At 42.7% G+C, this 27,868-nt stretch overlaps 1 protein-coding gene across 1 annotated transcript in view; it reads right to left on the bottom strand.

Annotated features, from left to right (window-relative positions):
• The window catches only part of GALNT16 (polypeptide N-acetylgalactosaminyltransferase 16), a 114,278-nt gene that overhangs the window by 8,774 nt on the left and 77,636 nt on the right, over window positions 1–27,868 (bottom strand). The window contains exons 2-13 of the mRNA XM_021004778.2: window positions 25,090–25,247; window positions 20,109–20,207; window positions 17,732–17,799; window positions 15,294–15,359; window positions 14,431–14,552; window positions 13,309–13,396; window positions 12,645–12,729; window positions 11,563–11,666; window positions 9,439–9,565; window positions 7,684–7,776; window positions 5,340–5,423; window positions 2,022–2,163 (exon numbers count right to left, since the gene is read on the bottom strand). Coding sequence (XP_020860437.1) covers window positions 2,022–2,163; window positions 5,340–5,423; window positions 7,684–7,776; window positions 9,439–9,565; window positions 11,563–11,666; window positions 12,645–12,729; window positions 13,309–13,396; window positions 14,431–14,552; window positions 15,294–15,359; window positions 17,732–17,799; window positions 20,109–20,207; window positions 25,090–25,247 — 1,236 coding nt within the window. The remainder of the gene's footprint in view (window positions 1–2,021; window positions 2,164–5,339; window positions 5,424–7,683; window positions 7,777–9,438; window positions 9,566–11,562; window positions 11,667–12,644; window positions 12,730–13,308; window positions 13,397–14,430; window positions 14,553–15,293; window positions 15,360–17,731; window positions 17,800–20,108; window positions 20,208–25,089; window positions 25,248–27,868) is intronic.

Below are 27,868 nucleotides of genomic sequence, written 5' to 3'. Positions count from 1 at the left end.
TTTCAAGAGGACTGTGAGAACTGAAATCCACAACGGCACCAGGTGATTCCATTAAGTCAGTCCATTAAGGCCTTCTATCTGAGGCCTGCCCTGAAATCCTCCCTGATGTGAAGGTGACCCTAAAACAATATATCTATCTCTCTTTTTATCTAAGTATCTATCTACCTCTGCAAAGAGTTTTGTATGTGTGTGCATATATACATACATATACATATACACATATATATATATATATATGGAGACATTATCTATCTCCATATTTATAGATCCATTTGCTATTGTTCAGTCTTTTCAGTTATGTCCAACTCTTTGCGAACCCTTTTTTGGGTTTTCTTGGCAAAGATACTGCAGCAGTTTGCCATTTCCTTCTCCAGCTCATTTTCCAGATGAGGAACTGAGGCAAACAGGGTTAAATGATTTGCCCAGGGGCACACAGTTAGTAAGTGTCCTGGGCCAGATTTGAACTCATGAAGAGGAGTCTCGCTGATTCCAAGCCCAGTTCTCTATCCACTGCACCACCTAGCTGCCCACATATAGAATACTATATATATATATATGTATATATATCTACATATTATATATATATATACACACACATATGTGTGTATATGTATATGTATGTGTATATATATATATATATTCACACACAGAATATTCTGTAATGTCTATAATAAGTGCTTTGGGGCTTTCAAGATATCTGCTTATCATTTCCTATATTAGAAAGAGCTCGTGGAAAACCCAGATCATTATACACAGTAATAGCAATATTAAAACAATGATCAACTGTGAAAGACTTAGTTACTCTGAGCAACACAAAGATCCAAGACAATTCCAAAGGACCCATGATGAAACATACTGTCCCCCTCCAGAGGAAGAACTGACGGACTCTGAATGTGGATTGAAGCACACTTTTTTGATTCTCTTGCTTTTTCTTTTCTTTTCTTTCTTTCTTTCTTTCTTTCTTTCTTTCTTTCTTTCTTTCTTTCTTTCTTTCTTTCTTTCTTTCTTTCTTTCTTTCTTCCTTCCTTCCTTCCTTCCTTCCTTCCTTCCTTCCTCTCTCTCTCCTCTCTCTCTCTCTCTCTCTCTCTCTCTCTCTCTCTCTCTCCCTTCCTTCCTTCCTTTCCTTCCTTCCTTCCTTCCTCCTTCCTTCCTTCCTTCCTTCCTTCCTTCCTTCTTTCCTTTCTTTCTTTCTTTCTTTTCTTTCTTTTCTTTCTTTCTTTCTTTCTTTCTTTCTTTCTTTTTTTTCTTCTTTCTTTTTTTCTTCCTTCCTTCTTCCTTCCTTCCTTCCTTCCTTCCTTCCTTCCTTCCTTCTTTCTTTCTTTTTTTTTTGCAACATGGCTAATATAGAAATATGTTTTGCATGACTTTACATGTATAATTCATATCATATTAGCTTGCCTTCTCAATGGATGGGGGAGAGGTAGGAAGGAAAGGGAAAATTTGTAACTCTAAAAAATGCTAAAAACAAATGAATGAATGAATATAAATAAAAAGTTAACGTACAAGATATCAAAGGTGGCCATTTAGAAAGAAAAGTGGTATACAGAAGAACTAGGGAGTTGGGCAGCATAGTGGGATGCTTGGGTTCAATTCTCAATAGTTCCACCAACTCTGAGATTCTATGGGTGCTAGCATATACATGTTGTAAAGGGTTTATGCAAGACCTTTTTTTGCCTTCAAGGTGAAGCTTATATAGGCTGATTCATATAAGAAGAGTATTTAACTGACACCCAAAAGATACCTGCTGGAAAGGAGATGAGAACAAAGCAGGAAGGGGAAGAAAGTCTAGGTGTGAAGTGTGGTGATGTGGTGGGGAAATGGGCATGATGGTTGCAGAGGGAGAGAGAGGAAGAGGATTGGATGAAGAACTCGGGGTGAGAAGAGCTCCACCTTTCCATAGCAACTCTGCTGTCGGAATATCATTCAAAGCTTTTCTCATGCTTTCTTCTCATTTTGTCTCAGGGATGAGGCTATCTTAGGTCAGAGCCAGAAAGGTGGCACCAGCTTGCCAAGCAGCCTACCTGAGTCATAAGAGGATTGTTTGACGTCCCTCTGCAGCTCCCCACAACAACCAGGTTGTTGCCTGCTGTGTCCTGGCCCTGGGATTCCAAGCAATTTGTTCCTTGCTTAATGATCCCAGGAATCAGCTCCTTCTCTGGGATCCTGAGAGAGAAGGACATTCAACTCTATCAATATGAGTGCTGCCCTTGGAATTTTCCTCCCTATGGGGTAGAAAGAGCGCTGGCTATAGGGTCAAAGGACCTGGATTCAAATTCCATCTTATTAGCTATGCAGCTGTGGGGATCACTTGACTTCTCAGTGACTCAGTACCCTTCTCTGTAAAATGGGGATAATATCTCACAGGAGTGTTATGAGGAAACTGATCTGCAAACCTTGAAGTACTATATAAATACAACTAATAATCATAACATATTACTAATTATTAAATTATCAACTAATGATTATTTAAAACAAAACTATTGAATTGGTTACTTGTTGTTGTTATTGTTATTATTACTACTATTGCTACTGCTACTAGAACTGTCTTGCTTAAGGCCCCCCTTCTTGTATGCTTCCCTTATGGGTTCCGTTATGTGAAGGGAACTGTGACCTCTTGCTGGCAGGAATCTTTGACAAAGGCACCCCTTGGAGAGGGTAGTGACTATAGTTCCTGCTGACCCCAGACGCAACTTTGCATCATAACCCAACTCTGCAGAGAAAATGTGCTCCAAACTGTTATTCCTAGGGGAGAAGGCTATCAGGAGAACACACAGATGTAAACGGAAAGACTCTCAGGACCCCAAACCACCATGACCACGCTCCCTAACCAAACCTGACTCCTCATTCTACCCCCATGTGCAATTTGTCTGTGAATTGCAGAGTTATATTGGTCATTTTCCTCAAAATACACCAGCTCTAGTCACTCTTTCTCTAAATACTTTGGTTACCATGGCCCCAGTAATAAGAGGAAACTGAGGCTTGGGGGCAGGAAGCAACTTGCCCAAGGCCACACAGATAATGAACAGCAAAATTAAGGTTTAATCCAGGTCCCCAACTTCAAATCTAGTGTCCTTTCTAGTTTGGTGAGCACGCTGCCATTCTGTACCATTACACACCTCCACTGAGCCCTTCCCTTCTCACTCCCACCACCTTCCTTCATAGGAGCCTCCTAACCAAATAGTAGACAAGGTGGAACTATTGAAGGCAGCTAGGTAATGAGTAGAGTTCTGGAGTTGGAGTCAATAAGACCTAAGTTTAAATCCTGCCTCAGACACACTTACTAGTTAGTTGTGTGGCCCCAGACAAGTCACTTAACCACTATATGCCTCAGTTTCCCCATCTGTAAAATGAGGATAATAACATCTGCCTTACAAGATTATTGCGAGAATTAAATGAGATCACATTTGTAATGCTCTTTGGGAACATTAAAACTATGTAAATACTAGTTATTATTATTGTTATTATTATTACAAAAATGAGAGTCACTTTTAAACAAACACATCATAAGCTACCCATCCAAAAAAAATGTTATTTCCTTCAGAGCAGTCCCTTGGGGGCGACATGTGCTGCTGCCAACAAGACTGCTCAAAACATTTATGAAAATTTTCTTTTGAAAATGCCTTCAAAGCCAGTTTAACGACTGTACAACAAAAGAAGCTTTGTTCCCTTTTCTTTCAAGGGAGGGTTCAAAGGTGAGGGGTTTAGGACATAGACATTGGGCGATGACTGTTGTTAAAAAATAAAGAGTATCAATAGAACATTCTCCCCCTGTAAAGTGTAAGCTCCTCCAATTTGATTCCATTCAATGAGCCTTAAAGTTCAAACCATGGGCCTGGCACTGTGGTAGGTGTTGGGGACAAAGATACAAAAGAAGCTGTCCCTGAACTCAAGGAGCTTCCCACCTATTTGAGGGTAAATGGTATGGACACAAATAAGTAAAAGCAAATACATACAAAAAAAATACAAAGTCATTTTGGAGGGTGGATGGTGGAGGGTACTAACAGCTGGGGAGGCTCCTGAAAACACCTCTTGAGGAAGGTGGCATCTAAACTGAGCCTTGAAGAGAACTAGAAATTCCAGGAGGTGGAGATGAAGAGGGAGGGCATTCTAAGCAGGTGGACAAGGGCAAAAAAGGTGAGAAATGGAATCTTTTAAAAATTTTTTTTTTTTGGCAAGGCAATCAGAGTTAAATGACTTGCCCAGGGTCCAGTATTATGTGTTTGAGGCTGGATTTGAACTCATGTCCTCCTGATTCCAGGGCCAGGGCTCTATCCACTGCACCACCTAGCTGCCTCTGAGAAATAGAATCTTATGGGACTTAAGTAGGCCCACGTGATTAGAGTGCAGTGTATGAGTGTGTATGTGTGTGTAATGTGAAATCATTGAGGCCAGGAGTGGTAGTACATTGTATCCTTAATACCTAGTACAGTATGATGTTGGTACTTAATAAACCTTTGTAGAAAGAAGGAACGTGGTGTAGGGCATAGAGCACTGGGCCTGGAGTCGGGAAGACTCATCCTCCTGAATTCAAATTTGGCCTCAGACACTGTATGCTAACTGTATGACCCTGGGCAAGTCACTTACTCCTGTTTGCCTCAATTTCCTCATCTGTAAAATGAGCTGGAGAAGGAAATGATAAACCATTCCAGCATCTTTGCCAGGAAAACCCCAAATGGGGTCGTGAAGAGTTGGATATGACTGAAATAACTGAACAACAAACAATAAAAAGAAAGAAACAAGGAGAAAAGGAAGAGGAGGTGAGGGGTGAGAAGAAGAGGGGAGAGGAAGGGAAGAAAGGGAAAAGGGGGAAAAAAGGAGTGAACAACAGACACTAAAGACAATTCCCACGAAGACCTTCTTGAAATATTTTGTCTCTAGGCCACCCTATTATTCAAAGATAACTGGCTATTTGGGTGCCTGCTATGAAGGGGTTAATGTTCATTTGGACATGGAAGCCCTAGCATGTTTTATTACAAATCAGTCCCACAACTTTTTAGTTCTATTTCTTCTTTTCTGCTAAACTTTTACATCTCGACTCCCTCTTAGCCTTCACCCCACTCTCGTCTAGTAACTGGTAAGGGAGTTCAAGACTAGCAGAAAAGAGGCCAGCCATCTGGGACAACACTTGTGGACATAGGAAAAACCCAAAGAGAAGGGGAAAAGAAGGGTGTCTCCAACCACTGAACCCCGCCTGATTCCCATGCTCCTTTTCTAGGTCCCCATAAAATGACCAGTCCAGACACTATTCTAGGTAGCACAGACGATTGCCCCACCTGGCGTCTTCTTACAAAAACATCATTAATATCAAGTTACTACAAAAGCCTGAGAGATCTACTCACTTGAGCTCCGGATAGACATTTTCCAGGTACCACTGGAAGGACTTGCAGTTCATTTTCTTCCTCTGTTCCTCTCGGTCAGCTATACTGAAAGAAGAATTGAGTTCAATTGAACAAGCACTTATGTGAAATCAAAGAACTGAACTGATCTAGGAAGCTGGTGGCCACAGAAATGTTACTATGAGGATTACTAGAGACCCCAAATGCTAGGAGATGCCTAGCAGGTTTTACCCACAGTTGGGTCAAACCACAAGCACAAATGGGGCCGAAGGTCTGGACCTACTCACTCTTGCCTTATAAAATCTGGCCCCAGACACTTACTAGCTGTGTGACTCTAGGCAAGTCACTTAACCTTATTTGCCTCAGTTTCCTCATCTGTAAAATGAGCTGGAGAAGGAAATGGCAAACCACTCCCAGTATCTTTGCCAAGAAAACCCCAAATGGGGTCATGAAGAGCTGGACACAATTAAAACAACTGAATAACAACAATAGTAAGAGTATGGAATTTAGAACAGGAAAGGATCTTAGAGCTTATCTGATCCAACTCCCTAATTTGAAAGATGACAACACTGAAGCCTAGAGAGCTTGTCACACAGCTAGTATCAGAGCTCAAACTGGAACCTAGGTCTCTGAAAAAAATTTTTTTAGGCAATTGGGGTTGTGACCTGCCCAGGGTCACACAGCTAGTAAGTGTCAAGTGTTTGGTCTGAGGCCAGATTTGAGCTCAGGTCCTCCTGACTTCAGGGGCGATGCTCTATCTACTGCGCACCTAGCTGCCCCTTGAAAGTTTTTTAACTTGAATAAATTGCCAAAATTAGGTTGTCTTCAAGATGAAGTACAAAAGAATTTAGCTTTCAGGTTTCCATTTTGTTATGATTTCCCTGTATATGCAAAGAAGTCTCAACACAGGCCTATTGGGAGAGAAAAGTTGAGAAGAGGCCAGAAACTGTGTTTGCCAATGTCTAGGATGATGTTTCTGAGTTTTTATTGTACCCAGAGCTTGAAATGTAGGCCATTTGTTTGTATATTCCTCAGAGGGACTGTCGCTATCTTTTTTAAAAATTATTTTTATTCATATTATTAAATACTTCCCAATGTCAACAATCATTTTTTTAAAATTTGAGTTCTAAATTCCCTCCCTCAGTTCTGTCCCTTCCCCATTCTTGAGAAGGTAAGCGATTTGATATTGATTATTCATGTGAAGTCACGCAAAACATATTTCCGCATCAGTGATGTTGGCACTGACTATCTTAACTAGGCCTTCTGATAGCCAAGACATGCCTTTGTGTGATAACTCCTTGACTATCTCCTACCATTCATTTTCAGGCCTGGATGGCCACTCCACTCCACTCTACTTTGTCACTCTATTCCTTCAAAACTCAGTTCAAAATTCATCTGCCAGATTAACCCCACACTGCTCTGATCATCCCTTTCTCTGCTGCATTTCATCACTCAAGTACCCGGTTTTACTTTCTGTAAGTCTGCTTTTCTTTCTTTTTTCATTCGCTCATAAATATTTAACACACACACACAGAGATTATGTTGGGCATTGTAAAGGATATAGCTGTCTATAAAGAAATTCTCCTGTTGTCAAGGAGAATCCAATCTACTGGTGAAGAGGTATAAACAAATATCTGCTTTGTAAAGTGATATATGGGCATTGCCATATGAGTGATAGCAGTGAATACCAGGAGAGCCATCACTTCTACTCTGAGTGCTCAAGAGCACTTAATGGAGGAGGCATAAGGCCTTGAAAGATAAGTAGGGTTTTCATAGTCCAAGATAAAAGAGGAAGGTACCTTTGCATTGTCTTTCACCAATGGCTAGATATATCTGCTTTTCTTTGTGGGCAGATTTTAAAAGGTGGAAACCTTATGGAATTGAAGTAATTTTTTTTTGTACTCCATCTTTGTTATTTGTAGTTGAGAAGAGCTGCATTTTGGCCATTTAAAATGATGAACTTTTTCTGGACTGTTATTATTGAGGGTAACTAAAGAGATGAGTCAGGCCAGTTGGTTGTTTTTTCGTTATTTTCAGTCATGTCCAATTCTTTGTGACCTCATTTTGGGGAGTTTTCTTAGCAAAGATACTGGAGTTTGCCGTTTCCTTCTCCAGAGCATTTGACAGATAGAAGAAATGGAGGCAAACAGGGTTAAGCGACTTGCCCAGGGTCACACAGCTAGTAAACATCTGAGGCCAGATTTGAACTCAGGAGGAGGAATCTTCCTGATTCCAGGCCTGGCGCTCTATCCACTGTGCAACCTAACAGCAACAGTGTTAACCTCCCCCAACCTCTTCCACAGAGGCCTCTTGCAGAACAATGACCGGGCACACCACCAGGGCTTACCTGCCGAAGGATTTTCCAATGGCAGATGGCCGGGCTTCGTAGTAATATTGTTTGTACTCATCCATCCAGACTTCTGCAGTGCGCTTGGTATTCCTGAAAAAGCCAGAGGGGGGTGAGGGAAAGACAGAAGCAAGGCTCTAGGGGCACAGAAGTCTGTTTGAAGGTCAGCATTGTAAGACTTTCAAGAGTGAGGGGGATGTATAGACCGGTTGTTCTATCATATCTTGGGAGCTGTCCTATTACGGGCTGGGATCAGCAGGGGAAATAAAATTCTTAAAAAACCAGGTTTCAATCATTTTACACTTTTGTTAAAACACTGTTAGGTATCTAGGCGGATTGATTTCATTTATGTAGTATTTTGAATAAACGAATATTTTCCTTATAAAGTTGTCTTTCGTATATGTTACTAACACTACTGACTCACAATCATTAATGACATAAGCATGGAGTTGTTTTTCTGAAATGAGTGTAGGTTTGTACTGATCTGACCAAACCATCATATTCATTTCCTTTGTGAGCAAGGCTTGGGTCAGAGCAAAGCAGAGTGGCACAGGTAGGGATTGAACCCCTGAGCAGGGTGTCTTTAAGCTGATGCTTTATTAAAGACTTTAAGGATTTTTAATTTGAAGTCAATAGACACCCCTCACACACACACACACACACACACACACACACACACACACACACACAGGGGTCTAGGGATAAAAATAAACTTTATTTCAATATAATTGGTTTTCTTTGTAACCTTATGTATTTTGTTTTATGCATTTAAAAATATTACTCTAAGAAGCGGTCCACTGACTTCACCAGACCACCATTGATTCCAATAAAAATTAAGAACCCTACTCTAGACAAAGGAGTTACCTGTAAATGACTGGTTGCTTCTGAATCACTTTGAGGGAAAAGGTCTGGGGAACGAGAAGAAATGAGGACCACATGTATCACAGGGCCAATCTGATAGCTATGCAGGAGTGACTGATCTAGAGAGACTGCATGTGGGGAAGGTAGAGGAATGTCGTTGTTGTTACAGGAAAGAGAAGAGGGCACTATAGGATGCACAGGCAGACAACGATGCAGGTGACACTCCGTCCTGTATGAACAGAGGACTGTTTGTTGCTTGTAGTACCAGGGCTGAGGGAAACAGCTGCATTGGCTAGTAACTGATTCCACTGGGCACTCGAGGGATAGGGGTCTGGTGTATGTTGGATTGAGCCAGCTTATACACGCTGATATACAGTTAGAGTCAACACAACAGAGGGAATGTTTGGGGTTGGGAGGTATTTAGACCTGTTTTGTTTTTTAATCTCATGTCTCCTGAGGTGAGTTAACAGGTTCTCTGTTGGTGTAGGGTCACGTGACTCATGGTGCCCCAGAGACCAGGCCAGAATTAGAAAAGCAAATAGTGATGGAAGTTCTGGACTGGTCCAGACTAGGCCTGTATGAATTGTGCCGACTGAGCTTTACTTCTAATTTCCCATGCCTAGAGAAGAGTGGTCAATGGCAGGCACAGGTCACATCTACCATATTCCTTGCTCCATCCCTATCTGCCTGCTGCTTGGAATGGAATGGTAGCTCTAACCCCAATTTCTGCTCTATGAGCCAGAACTTATTTTTGGAAGTTGATCAGACTATCACTTGTGTCTACCAAGTCTTTCAAACAAAATGGGAAGAGAGAAATTAGAGGAAACACTGCTAGGTTCCCTCCCCATACCCCATCCCTCACATCCTCCCCTAGGCCCTCCCCAGGGTACCTACTTTATGTATGTGAGGGCATTACCCTCTGGGAAGTCATATGGGTGCCGTTTCCTGAAGACATGGCCCACTCGGCTGCAGGGGACAATCTCTAAGCTCCCACCACACATCCACACCCGGAAGGAGAGCTCTGCAAGAGACCTCAGCGATTAGTAGGTCAGAGAGGGGTACCTAGGACTCGGGGAGTGACCCTTACACATCATCTCTCACGAGAAAGAGGTTAAGTGAGCTTGATTCCCCTCCCCTCCCAACTCTTACCATGTGCAGATATTGTAGATGAAACCTCCTGTATCTGTTAAGTCCCCCGTTAGAATGTAAGCTCTTTGAGAGTAAAAATGATCTATTTTTTCTGTTTTTCCCCATTGCTGTGCACCACAGTTAGCACTTAATAAATCTTTTTCACTCATTCATGTTGGATATACACACTTGTGTACATGTGCAAAATTATCCAGATATGTACAAACACATACGAATTACACATATAGTCAGGATAAATACCCAAATCTGGACCGCTGGCAGTAACAAGGTAAGCCATGAGAAAAAGGAGGAGCTGTTAGTAAAAGGGGAACATTTAACCACATAGGATAACTTTGCCTCTGCATCATTTCCAGTCTCTGTCCAGGAGGCATATTCCAGACATGAGCTAAGGAGGAACGAACCACCCCAGTTGGTCAGTTCCTGAGACGTACAAAGTCTGATTAACTGGGGGAAAGCCGCCCAAGCCACAGTTCTCTTACTAATCCAGCTGGCATCTCCTTGGTTGGCTCTAGATTTCCCACTCCTCTGAGGTGGCTCCCGTCCATTGGCCGCTACTTTGATCAAAGCTCTGTATCACATCCCCTCCCCTTCTTGAAATGGTCTCCTTTGGGGGTTTTCTAGCACTTCTCACCCTCAAAAACACTCTACTTCTCCTCCTCACACTCATTTCTTAACCCTTTGCTACCTTGTTCCCAACTTCATTCAAAACTGCTCCAAAGTTACTAATGATTTCTTAACAGACAAATCCAATGGTCTTTTCTTGATCCTCATCCATTCTGAACTGCTACCTTCACTTGGCACTGATCACCAGCACCTCATTCTGGATGCACTTTTCTCTCTGGGTTTTTAAAACATTGCTTGCTGTCTCTTGGTTCTCCTCCTAGCTGTCTATCATCCCTTCTCAGTCTCCATTGCTAACCTACCATCTATATCACACTCCTTAACTGTGGGTGTGCCCCAAGATTTTGTCTTGAGGCCTCCCCTACAACCTCTCACTTTGTGACCTCATCTATCCCCGTGCGTTTCGTCGTTTCATTGTCTAATCATTTCAGTTGTGTCTGACTCTGTGACCTCATTTGGGGTTTTCTTGGCAAAGATACTACTGTAGTGGCTTGCCATTTTCTTCTCCAGCTCATTCTGCAGAGGAAGAAACTGAGACAAACAGGGTTAAGTGACTTGCCCAGGGTCACACAGCTAGCAAGTGCGTGAGGCCAGATTTGAACTCAGGAAGATGAGTCTTCCTGACTCTAGGCCCAGCACGTTATCCACTGTGCCACCTAGCTGTCCCTGTGTTTTGTCTCTTTATTAAAATGAAATTATTAATTATTATTAAAATTAAAATGAATCTCTCTGAAGAATTTTGGGACGGGATTGTGAGACATGGGAGACACTGGCACAGAACAACCCAGCATGGCTTGCCTGAATCAAAGAAGAAGCTGTGCTCTATGAGCAAAGCAGAATTGCAGTAGCTCAAAAGAAACATGAGACGCACAAAGTCAGAGACATCTTCACTCCAAATGCTCATATGGCTATCTGCGCCAGCCTGTGGTCGAGCCTTCCAAGCCTGTGTTGATCTGATCAGCCAGTCAGACACGGTGTTCTTGACCCCAACGTGGTCTTTTGGGTCTTCTAGCACCAAGGACACCAACCAACCAGACCGTGTAAACACCTCAGGGACAGCGCCTGTCTTGTATTTGTATTCTCAGTCTTTCTAGCATAGAGTCTGGCCCAGAAGTTCTTAATAATTGGTCTTTTTATTCATTCGTTGCAAACCTTAAAATGCTACCTAAATGTCAGCTGTTCTAATTGTTATTGTTATCATCCCTATTATTTGAGTGTCAGGGTGGCAGAAGCCATTTTCCAACTCACCAAAATTCTCCCCGCCCCAGATGTCCATCTGAGTGTCATATTTTCCCAAGTGGTTAAACCAGGCCTTGTCAATCACAAAGATTCCTCCAGCTATGACGGGTGTTCTGTGAGTGAGAGGGGAAAAGAATCCACAGGCAAGGTCCATGAGGATGCCTACAAAACAGGAGCACTCTCTCCCTCCACCTTCTCCCCCACAATGGTCTTTCTTATAGCATCACCCACATGCTGGCCATCACGGTTTCCCAAGGAGAAGTAGGGTTACTGATGCACGTAGCAGCTCTTTTGTCCCCACATTGCTAAAAACCCAGGCTACCTATTTATTGTCCATTCCCGATATCTCAACCGAACTTGGGCCTAGATCATTTGAAAGAGAGCATTTGAACCATGCCTTCGAGGAGCTAAGACGCTCAGCCTTGGATTTCCTGGGACTAATGTGTCCTCATCTTCACCCTGGCTCTTTTTCCACACTGCTGTCACTGCTATTGCTACCCCTTCCAAACCAACTCTCCACAGACTATGCCCTAAAGGAGTTAAGATATTCACCCCTGAACTTCCTGGGACCATGTCTCTATCTTCACCCTGTCCATTTTCTACCCTGTCATTTCCTACTTTCCATGTCTTGTTTAAAGAATTATAATCAAACCATTACTACCATTGCCTCTAGAAAAGGTACATCAGTTGATGGTCCTATTGCTACACTCAAAATGGGTGACTTTCCAGACTAAAGCACTTCTCCTTGGCCACCACTCCACTGCCCTATATGTACTGTTTCACTTTGTAATGTCCTTGAGGGAAAGGACTGTATCTTACTTCTGTATCTGCAGTGCCAGTGCTTAGCACAGTGCTTGGCCTATAGTAAGCTAATATTTATCAAGCTCAGCTTGAGAAATGCTTCCTTCCTTCCTTCCTTCCTTCCTTCCTTCCTTCCTTCCTTCCTTCCTTCCTTCCTTCCTTCCTTCCTTCTTCCCTTCCCTTCTTTCTTCTGGAAAAATCAGTTACTGACACAGTGGCTTGAGAGGGAGGGAACTCCTCCTGTTACCCTTGAGATCTGCAGCCCAGGAACAAGAAAGAAGCCAACCTACCGAATTGGCTGGGTGGGGTCTGTCCGGGACATTTTCTGTTCTATGGGTATTTGTTCCCATTTGAAATGAAGACTCCAGTCAAATCCTGAGGGGTGGGCAAGTAGTTAGGGAGAAAGAACACAACAAAGCAGACACCAGGCCATATACCCCTGGCTCTATTCCCCTCAATTTCTCTCCTGAATCAGGAACACTAGCTAACCAAAGAAGTATTGAGGTCAGTAAAGAAGCTAAGGTAAGGGGGGGGGGGGAAGGGCAGGGCACTGAGTAAACAGACAAGATTGATAAGACATGGTCCTTTCTTTCATGGAATTTACAGTCTGTAAGAATGTACTTTGTAAAGTTAAAAGTGCCATAAAAGTCATCATCATTTTTACAATAATTACTAGCAAAGAAGAATAAAAATAACAACTTTCCCTCTCCTTTCCCTCAGCTTCTTGACCACTAATTACCTCAGGATATAGACACTACAGCTTTTATCTTAGGCAATCCTTGTCAAACTTCTAGCCAGGTCTTCAAAAGTACTACTTTCCCTTCATTTAGTCCCTATAATAGGTATCATCAGGACACGAAGGAAGAAGTGACATAGGGAATCATTGGAAGGCCATCCAATCAGAGACTTCCAATTTCCAGGGCCAAGGGCTGCTCCCAGGAAAGCTGTACTCACCTCCCCGAAGGTCAGCAGATGCTGCCAGGTATGCAAAGTTATCCAGGCTGATGACATCAATGATGGGGCTGACCACCCGCGTATAGTCCTAGAGAAAAACAGAAGTGGACTAAGGAGCTAAGGAAAAGGGATGGCTGCTGGGGAAACAGAGACTGGACACCAAGGAAAGAAAGGGCTGTGGGGGAAACCTCAGGACCCATATGCCACTTGACAGGCTTAGGCTGCTTATTAGAGAAAGAAAAACCCTGATGGGATTGGGGGTCTGAGGTCTCGAGCAAAAACTCTTCAGCACATACTATACAGACCCTGGAAAGCTCATGCAAGTCACTGTGGGTTCCCCCTCTTTTTTGGTACGGTCACTCCCAATCCTAGTGGGAAACATGATTTTTTCTGATTCCTCCCCTGCTCATTCTCTCATAATCTCTCTCTGCCTAGCCCACTCCACACCATTTCCCTCCACTTATACGAACACCGTTGTCTCTCAGGACCAGAGGTGTATGACTAGGGACACTGTCAGCTTCAGTCAGGCCAGGGCAACCTTTCGAAGACGCAGGGGGCCCAGTGGTGGAGGTAGGTGCCCATGAGAGGGAAAGGACCTCGTGAGCTCCCTGCCCCCCACCCTGGGTGTTGGCCCCACTGAAACAAATCTTTAGTTATAGCCCTGTCCAAGACCAAGTTGAAGTTCCATTTCCTCCACGAAGTCTCCCCTTCCCAGTCCTCTGCCTCCTCTAATCTTCTCCCATAGCCACGATAATTTCTAGGGAAGGAGAAGGAGGAAGGGGGAAGGGAACATGTATTTATTAAGCTCCTACTATATGTTAGGCACTGCGCTAAGCACTTTACAAAAATTATCTCATTTGATCCTCACAACAACCCTGGGAGGTTGTTTTTATTATTATCACTCCCATTTTACAGATGAGGAAACTTAGGGAAATAAAAACTAAGTAACTTTCCCAGGGTCACACAACCAGTAAGTGCCAGAGGCTGGATTTGAACTTGCCTTCCTGACTCCAGGCCCCATACTCTGTGTACTATGGTACCCTCTAGCTGCTTTTACAACTCATAGGGAAAATCATTGTGCGTTGTCTTGGGTCATCTCTCCCATCATGTGGGTACACTTACCTCCTTCACTCTCTGGAGCATGGGCTGAAGCCACTCACTGTTCACCTCACAGTGGCTATCCAGGAAGGTAAGGATATCTGCTATTGCCACCTCAGCCCCTCGAACACGGGAACGGATCAACCCTGCAATTGAGGAAAGGAGGGATAGTGAGAATGAGAGCAGCTGCTAACCTTAGAACTTCTCAAGTTCCTTAGAAAAGAAGACTTCTAAACCCAAAGGTTTAAATGGGTTCCAGCCAGGGAGTACTGGGTCCATTTTTCAGAAAGAAACACTAAGGCACAGAATTTGACAAAGGTCATACTATATATCGGTGGCAGAACCAGGAGTAGAACACAGGTCCACCAGCTGAATACCTTCCTACCCTAACTCTGAGGCCACTGCCTCTGGGTCAGAGGTTTTATTATTTATTATATGCTTGAGCATCAAAGATGGCCATTGAAAGTATGACCAAGATAAGGAACTGGATGCCAGAACTGGTAACATATCCCTAGGATCTAGCTAGAGTTTGGCTCATTTCAATTTCATCACATCCCTTGACATGGTCAGTCACCCACTGACCTACACTATCCACTTTAGGACTTTTGCTCTGTTCAACCCTTGGCATCTCCTAAATCAAAGACGACAGGAGCCCCAACTGATCTTGCAAGTGATAGAACTGAGTGTGTCAGACAGTGCATGTAGCAGACACCCACCACCGAGATGAGATAGGCTCAAGTCCTTTAGGGCTCAAGCCCAAGTTGGGGTCGGGAGATCTCAGCTGAGAGAAGGCAGGTCTGGCAAATCAGAGCGCAGAGAACTGGAATCAAGAGGTAAGGGCAAGGACAGACGGAGAAAGAGAAGGAGCAGGAGTCTTCGGGACTCACCCTCACGCCGATCGTTGCGGAGACATTTGACTTTAGGGATCCTGGTCAACAGCAGGCAGTCTTCAGCTATAAAAGAGTTCCAAGTGAGGACAACATAGCCATACAACGTCAGAGCATGAGCAGCAAAGACAAAGCTTTGAATATTCTGAGAGCTATTACCTAGCTTCTTGTCAGAGCTGGGGAAGTGGGGCAAGGGGTGGGGAGCTCTGCTTCTCTTTCAACATCAACTAGTCACATGGTTATCCTGCAGGGCTGCACAACCTCTCACTGATGCTCCTGTCTGACCATTTCTCTCTGCCTATGAAGCCCTTTCTTAGCAGGCTTTAAAGAGCAGAGGTGCTTAAAGGGTGGTACTCAAGATCTCTAGTGAAGGTTGGTCTCTGGTAGGGTTAACATTGAAAACATGGTAGTCTCCACACTTCCTATTCTGGAAGGTATTAATAATCTACTGACGTTCCTTTAATAAAAACCAGACATCAGATCACTGGTGTCTCCTACATTCCTTCCCACTCTTTCTGGGAAGGCAGCTTTGCAGCAGCCAGTGGTACTGGGTGCAGAAAGTAAGTTTCCCTTAAATCATGATCAGATGAGATCTTATGTGTAAAAGGGGCTACAAAAACCTTAAAGGGCTCTGTAATTTTATTTAACCATCATGGACTGGCAGCATCTCTGCAACTTACAAGCTACTTTAAAGCATTGAGAAATTAAGCGACCTCCTGACAGTCATACAGCCAGTGTGAATGAAGGAAAATAATACTTGTGAACGTCCGTATGTGCCAGGCACTGTACTAAGCTATGGGAATACAAATACAACCAATGTAGTCCCTGACCTCAAGGAACTTACTTTCTAATAAGGGACACACAGAGGGGAACAGTGGCCAGGGAGGAATGTTCTGGTCCAGGAGGTCAGAGCAAATTAATTGACATATCCTTTCCAGGAATGTCAGTGTTGACTTGATTAGTGTTCACGTAGCTACAGTTGGTAAGGGGGTGGGGGACAGTACACACACGAAGGCATTGGTGTGGAGATGGCCAGGAATGACTCCACGGGTCTGCAGAATAATGTCCAATCAGGGCCCGAGATCTCTGCATATGTTAGGGGTGGGACTGGCATGGTAAATAAAATGTTGGACTTGCAGTCAAAGACCTGAGTTTGAATCCCATCTCAGACCCTTTACTACCCTGGGCAAGCCACCTACTTGTGCCTCAGTTTCCTCATCTGTAAAATGGGGATAATAAAGCATCTACCTCACGGGATTGTTGTGAGGCTCAAACGTTAAAGCACTATATAAATGCTAGCTGCTATTATTATTTGAGCTCAGGTCTCCTTGAATCCAACGCTATCTCTCTAATCATTATCCTGTGGCTGCCTTTCTCATATTGTCTCTTGAAAAAGATAGTGGATTTTTTTAAAGACGAGAAAAACTGAATACCATCCCCAGCGGTTTTAAGTGGCCTTGGGAAGGAGGTGGTGAAGGAAGGGAGAAGCTCTATAAATGCTTGTTATTATTATTATTATAATTAATGTTAACTATAATAAATAGCCTTGAGAATTCAGCAAATAAACTGTATTGAAGTTGGAGCATCATTACAGACACAGCAATGATCCACAAAAATTTAAGAATAATGTTTTTAATAGGTGTCTCTATACCAAATACTTAATCTCCAGACTACTTGGAATGAAAAGCCCAGCGAAAGAATTTAAAGCCATATGGAGAGAGGAAAAGTAACAACCAATCCCTGTCATTCAGTCTGCCCATAGAGGTATCCTTCAGATGCTATCAGGAAATCCATGGAAGACGACTTTATATCCCCAACTCTTATTCAGTTACAAAAAGCAATCATTTTATCCACCTGTGCAACAACTCACAGAACATATAAAATTTTACCAAAATAATTATTCACAGACTGTTTCTATAAAAAAAAAAGAGGTTTTCTTGGCAAAGATACTGAAGTGGTTGGCCATTTCCTTCTCCAGCTCATTTTTACAGATGAGAAAACTGAGGCAAACAGGGTTAAGTGACTTGCCCAGGGTCACATGGCTAGTAAGTACCTGAGGCTGGATTTGGTCTAGGGTCTTCCCGACTTCCTGACATTCTATCTACTTCACCACCTAGCTGCTCTTCTACTACTACTACTACTACTACTACTACTACTACTACTACTACTACTACTGCTACTGCTACTACTACTACTGCTGCTACTACTAATGCCTCTTTGGAGGCTCTCAAGGCAAATTAAGGATTCTTTAGTTTAGCCTTTCCACAGAGAGTAGAGGAACACTGGACAGAAATTCTTGGTGATTCTCAAAATTCTGATGTTGCTCCAAGCTTCCCTTTTCAAGCGCCTAGCCGTAACTGCCCTAGCAAAGGGTTGGGGAGATTTCACCTCCCTGGGAGAGATGGAGGGAGCTCATGAAAAAGGAATTGGGTACTTACAATCAGAACTAAAGTCATCCACTAAAATGATCTCCTGGATCAGGTTGGCAGGGGTGCGATTCAAAACACTAAAGAAGGGAGGAAGTAGAAGGGAAGGTCCTCATTAAGCATGGCAGCTCTGCCCAAGAGCTGAAGATCCTATTGTGATATCTAGGCCCAATTCTATTTTCAGCCTTTCTTTCTACTAGGCTCACCTGTCAAATCATTCTGTAACTGCTTTGCCTGCCATATGTGAACAGCTGAGATGCCATCCATCCCTTTGACACTTCTGAGTGGCTACCTTGACTTTTCCCTAACTAGCCTTCCTGCCAATAGGCAACAATGATCGTCATACAGCTGCCACATCCAGGCCCAGTCACCAAAACATCTACTACAAGTATACTAAATGAAGAAGAAAAAAAAAGGAAAAAAGAAAAGGAAAGAGAAAAAAGATTAAAAAAGGTTCAGACCTGTAACTGTTTTTCAAGAAGCAAGAGGATCTAACTGTCAGAAATCAATCAGGATAAAGTTTTTTTTTCTTTTTTATGGTCCCTCTTCCCTTTTTCCATCCCTTCTCCTCCAAGGCTTTAAACTTCTCTAACCTATATGTGAAGCATCATGAAGAATTCCTATCCTGTGAGGGATGGAAGGCTACCTGTCTTGGTTATCCTGACGATTGCCTAGGTATCTTGGTTGGAGCCCCAGCAAGGAAGCTTATTGGTTAAACTAGCAGGGTTTAACCTTTGTACCTGGGCCTGGTTTTTAAGAAGTTGATTCTCAGATCTAATTATCCAGTCCTAACTCTCTCCTGATCTTCAACTTACACCTTACATCTTTAACTGTTGATTGGACATCTCAAACTAGATGTCTTATAGTCATCTTTAATTCAACATGTTCAGAACTGAACTCGTTTTCTTTCCCCCCAAAACTTCCTCACATCATTGTTACTGATGAGGGCAGCACCATCTTCCTAGTAACCTAGGCATCATCCTCACTCTCTCTTAATCCCCATATCCAATCTGTTGCCAAGTCCTGTTGATTCTACCTTTGTAAAGACTCTCTTTCCCTTCTCTCCTCTGACATTGCCCTAACCCTTGTGCAGACACTCATGACCTTACATCTTGATAACTCCAATAGCCTGCTGATTGATCTGCCTATCACAAATTTTTCCTCTCTCTAATCCGACCTGCTGCTGTCAAATTGATCTTTCTAAAACTTAAATTGAGCTTCCTAATGTTTGACTACCTCCCTATTCAATAAACTCCAATGACTCCCTCTTGTCTCCAGGGTCAAATATACAATCTTCTGTTTGGCCTTGAATAATTTCCATAACCTGGCCCCTTCTTACTTTTCCATTCTTCTCATACCTTACTTCCCTGGACAGACATGATGATTCAGTGACGTTGGCCTCGTTGCACACGACACTCTATCTCTTGACTTCATGTCTTTTCAATGCCTGTCCCCCATGCCTGGAATATTCTCCTTCTCATCTCAGCCTTCTGGGTTCCCTGGCTTCCTTCAAGTCCCAGCTAAAGAAGCTTTTCCTGATCCCCTTCAATGCTAGTGCCTTCCCTCTGTTGATTTTTTCCAATGTATATATTACCTATTTATGTATTTCACATACACGTATACATATATTTTATTTGTACCTAGTTGATTGCATATTATCTTTCCCATAAAACTGTGAGCTCCTTGAGGCCAGGGACTGCTATTTACCTTTCTTTGAATCCTCATTGCTTGGCATAGTACCTGGTACATAGTAGGCACTTAATAAATACTTGTTAATATCCAGTGCTTAAAGATCTCCAAATGTTTTCCTCTGTGTTTGTGCATCTGTCTATCTCAATGTAACCGGAGCCTAGCCAATGAAACTCCAGCCCCCGAGCACATTCAGTGGGCTCTGCCTTTTGTTGGCCCATATGTAAGAGGCTAGGAAGCTTACTTCAGGAAAGTAATTTCAATATATAATAGAAGGGCCCTGCTTCCTATTCCCCTATTACACAAACTCATGATCTTACCCTTAGTACATTATCTCAACCCCTAGCATCCCCTCAGATCCTGACTCCTGCACATTTTACCCTGGTAACCTGACCTTGATCCTCACTTAATGTGTGGTCTTAACCTTTGACTGTGCCTTGACTCTTGAAAGGAAGGGTCTTACTCTTGCTATTTCAGGACACCTCTCACCCCACCCCCCACCCCAGCCCACATCTGGTCGTCTTCATGCTGTCTGGCTTTATCTCAACCTCCTCCTGACGCATCTAGTTTGCTGGAGGTCCTGAGCATTCTCAAGATTGTTTGTTTTTTGTTTTCTTTTGTGTGTGATGGGGGGAGGTTCCATCAGTATGGGACCATACAGGGAAAGTAGGTGGCAGTCTCTGTTCTCCAAGATCCCTACCTCTTCACTGTTCGCAGAAGGGTGGATCGGGCTTCATTGTGGAAAGTAATAACAATGCTGGTAGCTGGCAGGTCTGAGGCATAGTGCACAGATGTGCATCTGCAGAGGGAATAAATGGAAAGTGCAGAATAAAGTTTATGGGAATGAATCACACAGAAGTAGACATGTCAAATAAGGGAAGCTAGGCTGTAAACCTAGTGTATTTAGATGTACCACTCAGCACAAACAATGAAAGACAAACACATACACAGAGAGGGATTCATTCCTTTTTTCCTTCCTTCCTTCTTTCTTTCCTTCCTTCCTTTCTTCCTTCCTTCTTTTTTCTTCCTTCCTTCCTTCCTTCCTTCCTTCCTTCCTTCCTTCCTTCCTTCCTTCCTTCCTTCCTTCCTTCCTTCTTTCCTTCCTTCCTTCCTTCCTTCCTTCCTCCTTCCTTCCTTCCTTCCTTCCTTCTTCTCTCTCTCTCTCTCTCTCTCTCTCTCTCTCTCTCTCTCTCTCTCTCTCTCTCTCTCTCTCTCTCTCTCTCTCTCTCTCTCTCTCTCTTTCCCCTTCTCTCTCCAGACCCGCTAGAGTTGGAAGGACACAGCACAACCCTCTTCTTATTGCCATGGGATCTTTGACATGCTCTGTTTTCCCACCTGGCCCACTTGGCCCCTTCTGGTACATCCCTACCCCAAGGGCCACCATAATAATGCCAACCTCCATGAGAATATCTGATTGGCTTTGCCAATGGCAGCTCTGAGCTCAGCTGATCCTCCAGCATCAGCCTCCTTGTAACTAGGATTACAGGCATTCCTAACCACACCTAACCACAAAATGGGATTCCTTAAAAGGGCCAAGCATGGGGCAATAGGGTATACTTAATGACCCCCTATAGTCTTTCACTCTTTTCCATTAGACAATAAGCTCCTCCAGAGCAGGGATCATTCTTTTGCCTGTCTTTAAACAGCTTAACTTAGTGGCACAGTAAGTGTCATAGTAGACACTTAATAAATGCTTACTGACTGACTTTGTAAAACACTTACAAACAACAACAAAAAAAATCTTTATACCTTTTTTCTTATTTCTCTACCCTCATTGAGAGTTGGTGGTACAGGTAGGAGCTGTGAGTGGATACTTGCACATCTGCATCTCCTCCCCTTTACAAATTAACCATGGCCTTCTTTCTATCCTTGAGCACTATATTTGGTGTAATGGCTTAGGTTAGCAATTAGAGCTGAAATATGTTGTTTTAAAGTTTTCTCAGCACTTTATACATACATACATACATACATACATACATACATACATACATACATATATATACACACATATACACATATATATATATATACATATATATATATATTTTGTTTTTTCCTCATTTGAGTCTCATAACTACTGTTGAATAATTACTACAGGTAGCATTATCCCCATTCTATAGAGGAGAAAACCGAAGATCAGGTGAACTGACTTGCCCATGGTTACATAGCTAGTAAATCTGAACCCAGGCCCTCCTGGCTTCAGGCCCAGCACATCGCACTGCCTCCCAGTGTCAGAGTGAGTGAGATAGAGGGTACCACACACATCCTGAACATACTTCCCTCTAAGTTAGAAACACTGCTCTATCCTGCGTCCTACCCAGGAAGCTACAGTCCTGGACACTCCAAAAACCCCACCCTTCCTCATGCCCCTCCTCCCACTCACATTGTAGCCTACCTCTACTGACTCCAGTCCCAGGTTTTTATTCCTCCCTTACTGCCAAGGAGAACAAAAACAATTCAGTCTTTTCTGATCCTTATGGCAGTCTTTTTTTTTTCCCAGGAGCTGCATTTACTCTCTTATTAGGCCAATGAGACAACATTGATTACATTTTAATGGCCATTTTTATTACAATTGCTTTATGACTATTCCAAGTACTATTTTTTCATTACAGCATTTATTACAGTGACAGAAACATCATAACAATTTTTGAGCTCATTTTCTATCATGAAAAACAGCCTGAGCCAGGAAGGCAGGAGTGCCCCTCCAGCATGTTAGCCGCATAGGAGAAACCCTGAGTCACTTTAAAATAATTCTCCTCCACCTTCCCCTTCTCCTTTGCAGAGGTATATATGTGGTATATCCTACAGATGCAGGATATAATGTCAGGTTTTTCCTATGTATTGATCAGTTTTGCTGATTTTTTCTCTTCTTCCTTTTCTTTTTCTTTTTAAGATTCTTTTAGGAAAATTCTTTTATGACCCAGCTTTCTGAGTTATAAATTCGTTTGTTATAAGCAAAAGTTCTTAACCTTCTCTGTGTCATCAACCCCTTTTGGGCAGTCTAGTGAAACCTAAGGAATTCTCAGAAGAATGTTTTTTTTTTAAACTTAAAAAATTTTTTTTTACACAATTGAGGGTAAGTGACTTGCTCAGGGTCACAGAGCTAGCAAGTGTTAAATGTTTGGTCTGAGGCCGCATTTGAACTCAGATCCTCCTGACTTCAGTGCCACCTAGCTGCCCCAGAAGAATATTTTTAAATGCATAAAGTATAATATATAGGATTACAGAGGAAATCAATTATATTGTAATGTAATTATCAATATATTTTTAAAAACAAGTTCATGGATCCTGAGGTAAGAGCCCCTGGTTATGAGGAATGGCTCTCTGGAAGCGGGGAAAGGGGAGTGATATGGGAGGAAACTTGGGTAATAGAAAAATTAAAGCTATCAACAATATATTTTTAAAAATAATGCTCTTTGAAGGGATGAAGGATAATTAGAGGCAGTGAGGGGAAAACTTTGGATGTTTGTGTGGAGAGTTGCTTATGCCAAGAACACAACTCATGTATTGTGATGGAGTGTAAAAATTCAGTGTCTGTCTTCCTAACAACATTTTCCAAGCATCCTTCTACCAACTAGGGAGCAGATGTAAGAAGGAAGAAGTAGAGAAGGACAAATAATGGTTTGACAGAGGAGAAGCATTGTTCGGAGCTAAGACGCCAAAGTTTTAAGTCTACTGATCATCCTCACAGAGTTCACTCATCTCTCTCCACTATCTTCCTATCACCTGGTCTCCAATATGGGAAAATCCTGAAAGAGTGCCCTGTTGTCTTCCAAATTCCATCTGTGAAGGACCTAACCCTCCCTTTGGCATATCTCTTAGTCTTGTGTGGGCATAGAACTCCCCATATCAACTTCTCCCTTAATTTCTTTTGAGGACATTTTTTAGGATAGATGTTTATCCTGGAACCCTACACCTAGACACTTTCTCAATTCCCAACATCTTGGGGACCTGGCCAAATCTATCATAGTATTTTCCTTCACTCACTTGGGTTAAAACCTCCACTCTGCAATAAGTAGTTAACTTTGGGCAAATCACATAACTTCTCCAGGTCTCAGTTTCCTCACCTATAAAATGAAGAGTTTGTGCTAGGTTACTCAAAGGGCCCTTCCACCTTTAAATCTATGATCCTACCCAATCACACTGATTATCAACTAACAATTGAGTAAGGGTTAGAGCACAGGCAGCTAAGAACAAAATGAAGGTTAGGAAGAGCTCTGAGGGTATGGGGAAAATATTCAGGGCCATGGGGGAGGAAATGGAAATGGATAAAGTGGTTGTTGTTCGTTAGTTTCAGTTGTGTCTGACTCTTTGTCACCCCATTTGGGGTTTTCTTGGTAAGGATAATGAAGTGCTTTGCCATTTCCTTCTCCAGCTCATTTTACAGATGAGGAAACTGAGGCAAACAGGATTAAGTGACTTGCCCAGGGTCACACAGCTAGTAAGTATCTGAATTAGGATTTGAAATCAGGAAAATAAGTCTTCCTGACTTCAGGCCTGGCACTCTATCCCCTGCCTAATGTATTTACAGCTTTTCCCAGGACCAGGTTGTATCACACAAAAATCATCTCATTTGCCATTGGCTGCCAACTTTTGGCCAAGAGGAAACCCAGTCAAATAGGTAGCCAGGGATGATACCTGGTCCAATATACTCATTTCTATTAACTTGTCAGCAGGGTTCTGTTGCACAGTACACACATTCTGGTTTCCCTATGGGCTGTGTTCCAGGTTATAAGAAGAAATATAGGGCTGATTTGGTACCTGGCATTTCCCACCTTCCCCGGCCTGACTCTGAACTAACATAGTTCTGGTGATAATGGACGACCTCTATCCCCTTGGCCCCTTGCTCAGGTTGAATGGTTCAACTATGGGAAAAGAATAAAGTGAAATGGAAAGAGCATTGGATTGGAAAATAGGCGACCTGAGGCTACCTCTACTTCATCATGTGCCCTTAGTCAAATCACTTCACTCACCTGGGTCTTATCTTCCTCCTCTATAAAATGAGGTCGGGAAGTTGAATTCTGAGTAAATGAAAAACCAATGAAATTCCTGAAAGAGAGATAATGGAATATCTTCTCCTTCACAGCAGAGAGAACGGGAACTACTAGGGTGGAATGTTGCGTGTATGGACAGATAAGTTTTCTGTTTTAGATGTTTTTCTTTCGTCACCAAAAAGGGTTCAGTCGGGGGATGGGTGGAAAATAATTGTGATGTAAAGACAAAAGGCATCAAAAAATCTTTAAAAAATAAAGTGAACAAGTTGAAAGAAACAATCTTTAAGTTCTCTTTTAGTCCTAACATCCTATGGCATAACAGTATTTATCACAGAGAGTGGCCTGGTCTATAAAGTGGTTGCATTATATATTAATAAATAAAAGTCACTCAAGAAATTTTAATAAGGGCTTCTTAACAACTTAGTTAAAAGGGAGGGGGGAATGGAATTTTCTTAAAATAAGGGTTATAGAAAGAAAACTAAGTAAGCAGAGCCTTCCAGCCTTACCTAGACACTTGGGCTGGGCTTCCAGTCCTATCTCTCTCAGATGTCTTAATACTGATAATTGGTAGAATATACCATCGTCCCCAAACCACTCTTCCCAAATAGAAAATTAAGGGCCAAAAGCATAAGTGTGTAGGGTCACAGCTACCACCGTTGGTGGGGAAAAAGGAGGATCTGCTGATACCTGTAATGGCGAGTGTCCCGGATGGGGCGGTCACTGCTTATCTTGTCACTTTCCAGCTGATTGAAGGCATGCTGCCTGTAGGGATCCTCGCCGGCCTTTAACAGCTTGGAGGCCAGGTATGCTTTCTCATCAAAGCCTCTTGTAGGGATTTTGGTTACCTGAAAAGGAGATTGGGGAGGGGCAGGGGTAGATACATGGATATATATGGAGGAAATGATACCTGTCATGAGGCCCTATCATCAAGCCAGACCCAACCTCTAAGGGATAGAGATGGCGCACCACGTTGAAGCCAGAGAGAGAATCCGCGGGAGTAGTTCCTCTGGCATGGCATTCGTAGTAGTAGGTGCCTAGCACAGCGCTCGCCCCACACGTCTCACTTGATAAACATGTGATAGATTTGATCGATCAGCGGTTAAGGGTAAAGCATTGCCAAGGTGTGAACAAGGAGGAGCTCGTCCACATCTGAGCTACATCTGAGTACAAATGAAAGTTCATAGCCTTGGCCCTCAGGACAAGGAAGAGGTTGTACCTTCTCTTGCATTATCTTCTTGCTTCTGAAATGGTTCTTTGTCAAAGCTGTTGGGTTTTATAGCATGAAGTTTTATAAAATCAGTAAGGAATAGACAGGCTAGCACAGCTTTCCTACTCATTTTCTCACAACCCTACAGCAGTGCTTGAAGTGGGAGAAAAAATGGAAAGGGACATCTGGTCAATTGTGTCGGCTAAATGGTAATAGGATGGTTTCTAGTCCTCCAAAGGGGAAGCAGGACGATGTCCCACTTCACCCAGCTCCCCTCTCCCACCCTAACAATTCAAGAGTTTAGGAAGTTGTGAGTCATACTGGAGGAGATACACTCAACTTCCCTTCAATCTTCAGCTTCCCACAATCCCCACATTGGCATGCTTACACTTTAAATCTCACCTTCATGCAGGACTATACTGTCTCCAGTTTAATTCGGTAAGCATTAAGTGTCCGCTGGGAGAGGCAGATGATAAGGCCTTAGGGTCTGGATGGCTTGGGTTCAAGTCCTGGGTGATCATAGGCAATCCCACCCCCCACCCCCCAACATCCCCAGTGCCTCAGGTAATCCACTCAAGATTATAAATTACAAATCAACTGCTGACCTGCACAGTGGAGAGAATTTCCATACTTTGAGCTCCCTGCACTTATAAAATCATGTCTTAGCAAATATATAAATATATGTGGAAATAAACATATACACATGTGTATATATACACACGAATACCCAAGACACTGTGCTTGGTATCAGGGATATAAAAATTGAAAAGTGAAATAGTCCCTGTCTTCAAGGAACTTACATTCCTCTTCCAAAGTTTTCTACTTCTCCCACTCGCTTCTATCCCACACAAAATCCCCTTTCTCCTCATTATGATCTCTGGTTGCTTACTCCCTCCCTATTACTTCATTTCATACATCCCAGCTCTGCCATTGCTTGTTTCCATAGACAGTCTTGAACCCCTTGTCTGTCATTTTAATGATTCATCTGGTAGCAATCCAGAGCCCCCATCCCCCAGCCACTATTATCACCATCACCGCCACTATCATCCTTAGGCCTTTTGCCCTTCCTGATTTGCCAATCCTCATCCCTTTAGATTTTTGTGTTTCTTTCTTGTCTTCTTTTACTGACAGCCCTCCCCAACCCCTATTAATTCTAGGAGTTTTCCTCTGTTCATTATTTCTCATTTATCCAGTATATAGCTTGCTCTCTCTGTGTGTGTGTATATACATGTTGGCTCTTTCATGAGATTATAAACTTCTCGAGAGCAAGGACTATCTTTGCTTCTTTTTGTATCTCTAGCACGGCGACTGGCATATGGTAGACACTTAATAAATGCTTATTATAATTTATTATATTTTCCCAGTTAGTTAAGCAATAATGAAGAAAGTGATGAAATTTAGCTACTACAAATGTATGGTGCGAAATCTTAAGTTCTTCACTGCTGCTCAGCAATCATTATACTCTTCTCTTGTTAGCTTGTCATCTCGTTCTCCACAACAACTTTTCCAAATCATCCCTCTCTCCTTAAGGCAACAGCTCACTTCTATCCCCTTTACTTCTAGCAGATACCCTAGCCCTGTACTTCGCTGAAAAGACTGAGGCCACCTAACTCAAACCTGCTCTTCCAGACTCAGAGTTTCTGAACACCAATCAATCGATCAGCATTTATTAAGTGCCTACTATATGCCAGGGGACATGCTAAGCATCAATAACCATTCTGTCTTCCCTTCTTTCTCAAAGGAGGAAGTAATCCCTCACACCTTGCAAAAGGCTTAATCCTTTTACTTGTCCCCTCAAACCCTCCAGAAGCTTTCTTCAGCAGTCATCTCCTCAACTCATGCATCTGTTTTTCTTTCTACCAACTTTTCTCCATCTACCTGGACTCATGTTTTGTTCTTCCCAGTACTAAAGAATTCTTCCCTTAAATACATTTAGCTACCATCTTATCCTTTTCCTCCCCTGAATCACAAAACTTCTGGAAAAAATTTGTCTATACTTTCTCATGGGCAGCTAAGTGGCTCAATGGATAAAGTGCTGGGCCTGGAGTCAGGAAAACTCATCTTGCTGGTTCAAATCTGGTGTCAGATATTTAGTCACTGTGTGACCCTAAGCAAGTCACTTAACCTTGTTTACCTCAGTTTCCTCATCTGCAAAATGAGTTGAAGAAGGAAATGGCAGGCCATTCCAGTATCTTTGCCAAGAAAAGCCCAAATAGGGTCATGAAGAATTGGATACAACTGAAAAATGACACGACAACA

This window comes from Phascolarctos cinereus, unplaced genomic scaffold, assembly GCF_003287225.1.
Source record: "Phascolarctos cinereus isolate Bilbo 61053 unplaced genomic scaffold, phaCin_HiC Scaffold_3;HRSCAF=262, whole genome shotgun sequence".
Lineage (NCBI taxonomy): Eukaryota > Metazoa > Chordata > Mammalia > Diprotodontia > Phascolarctidae > Phascolarctos > Phascolarctos cinereus.
Note: the sequence above shows the minus strand (reverse complement) of the source record. Positions and strands in the feature narration are given on the sequence as shown.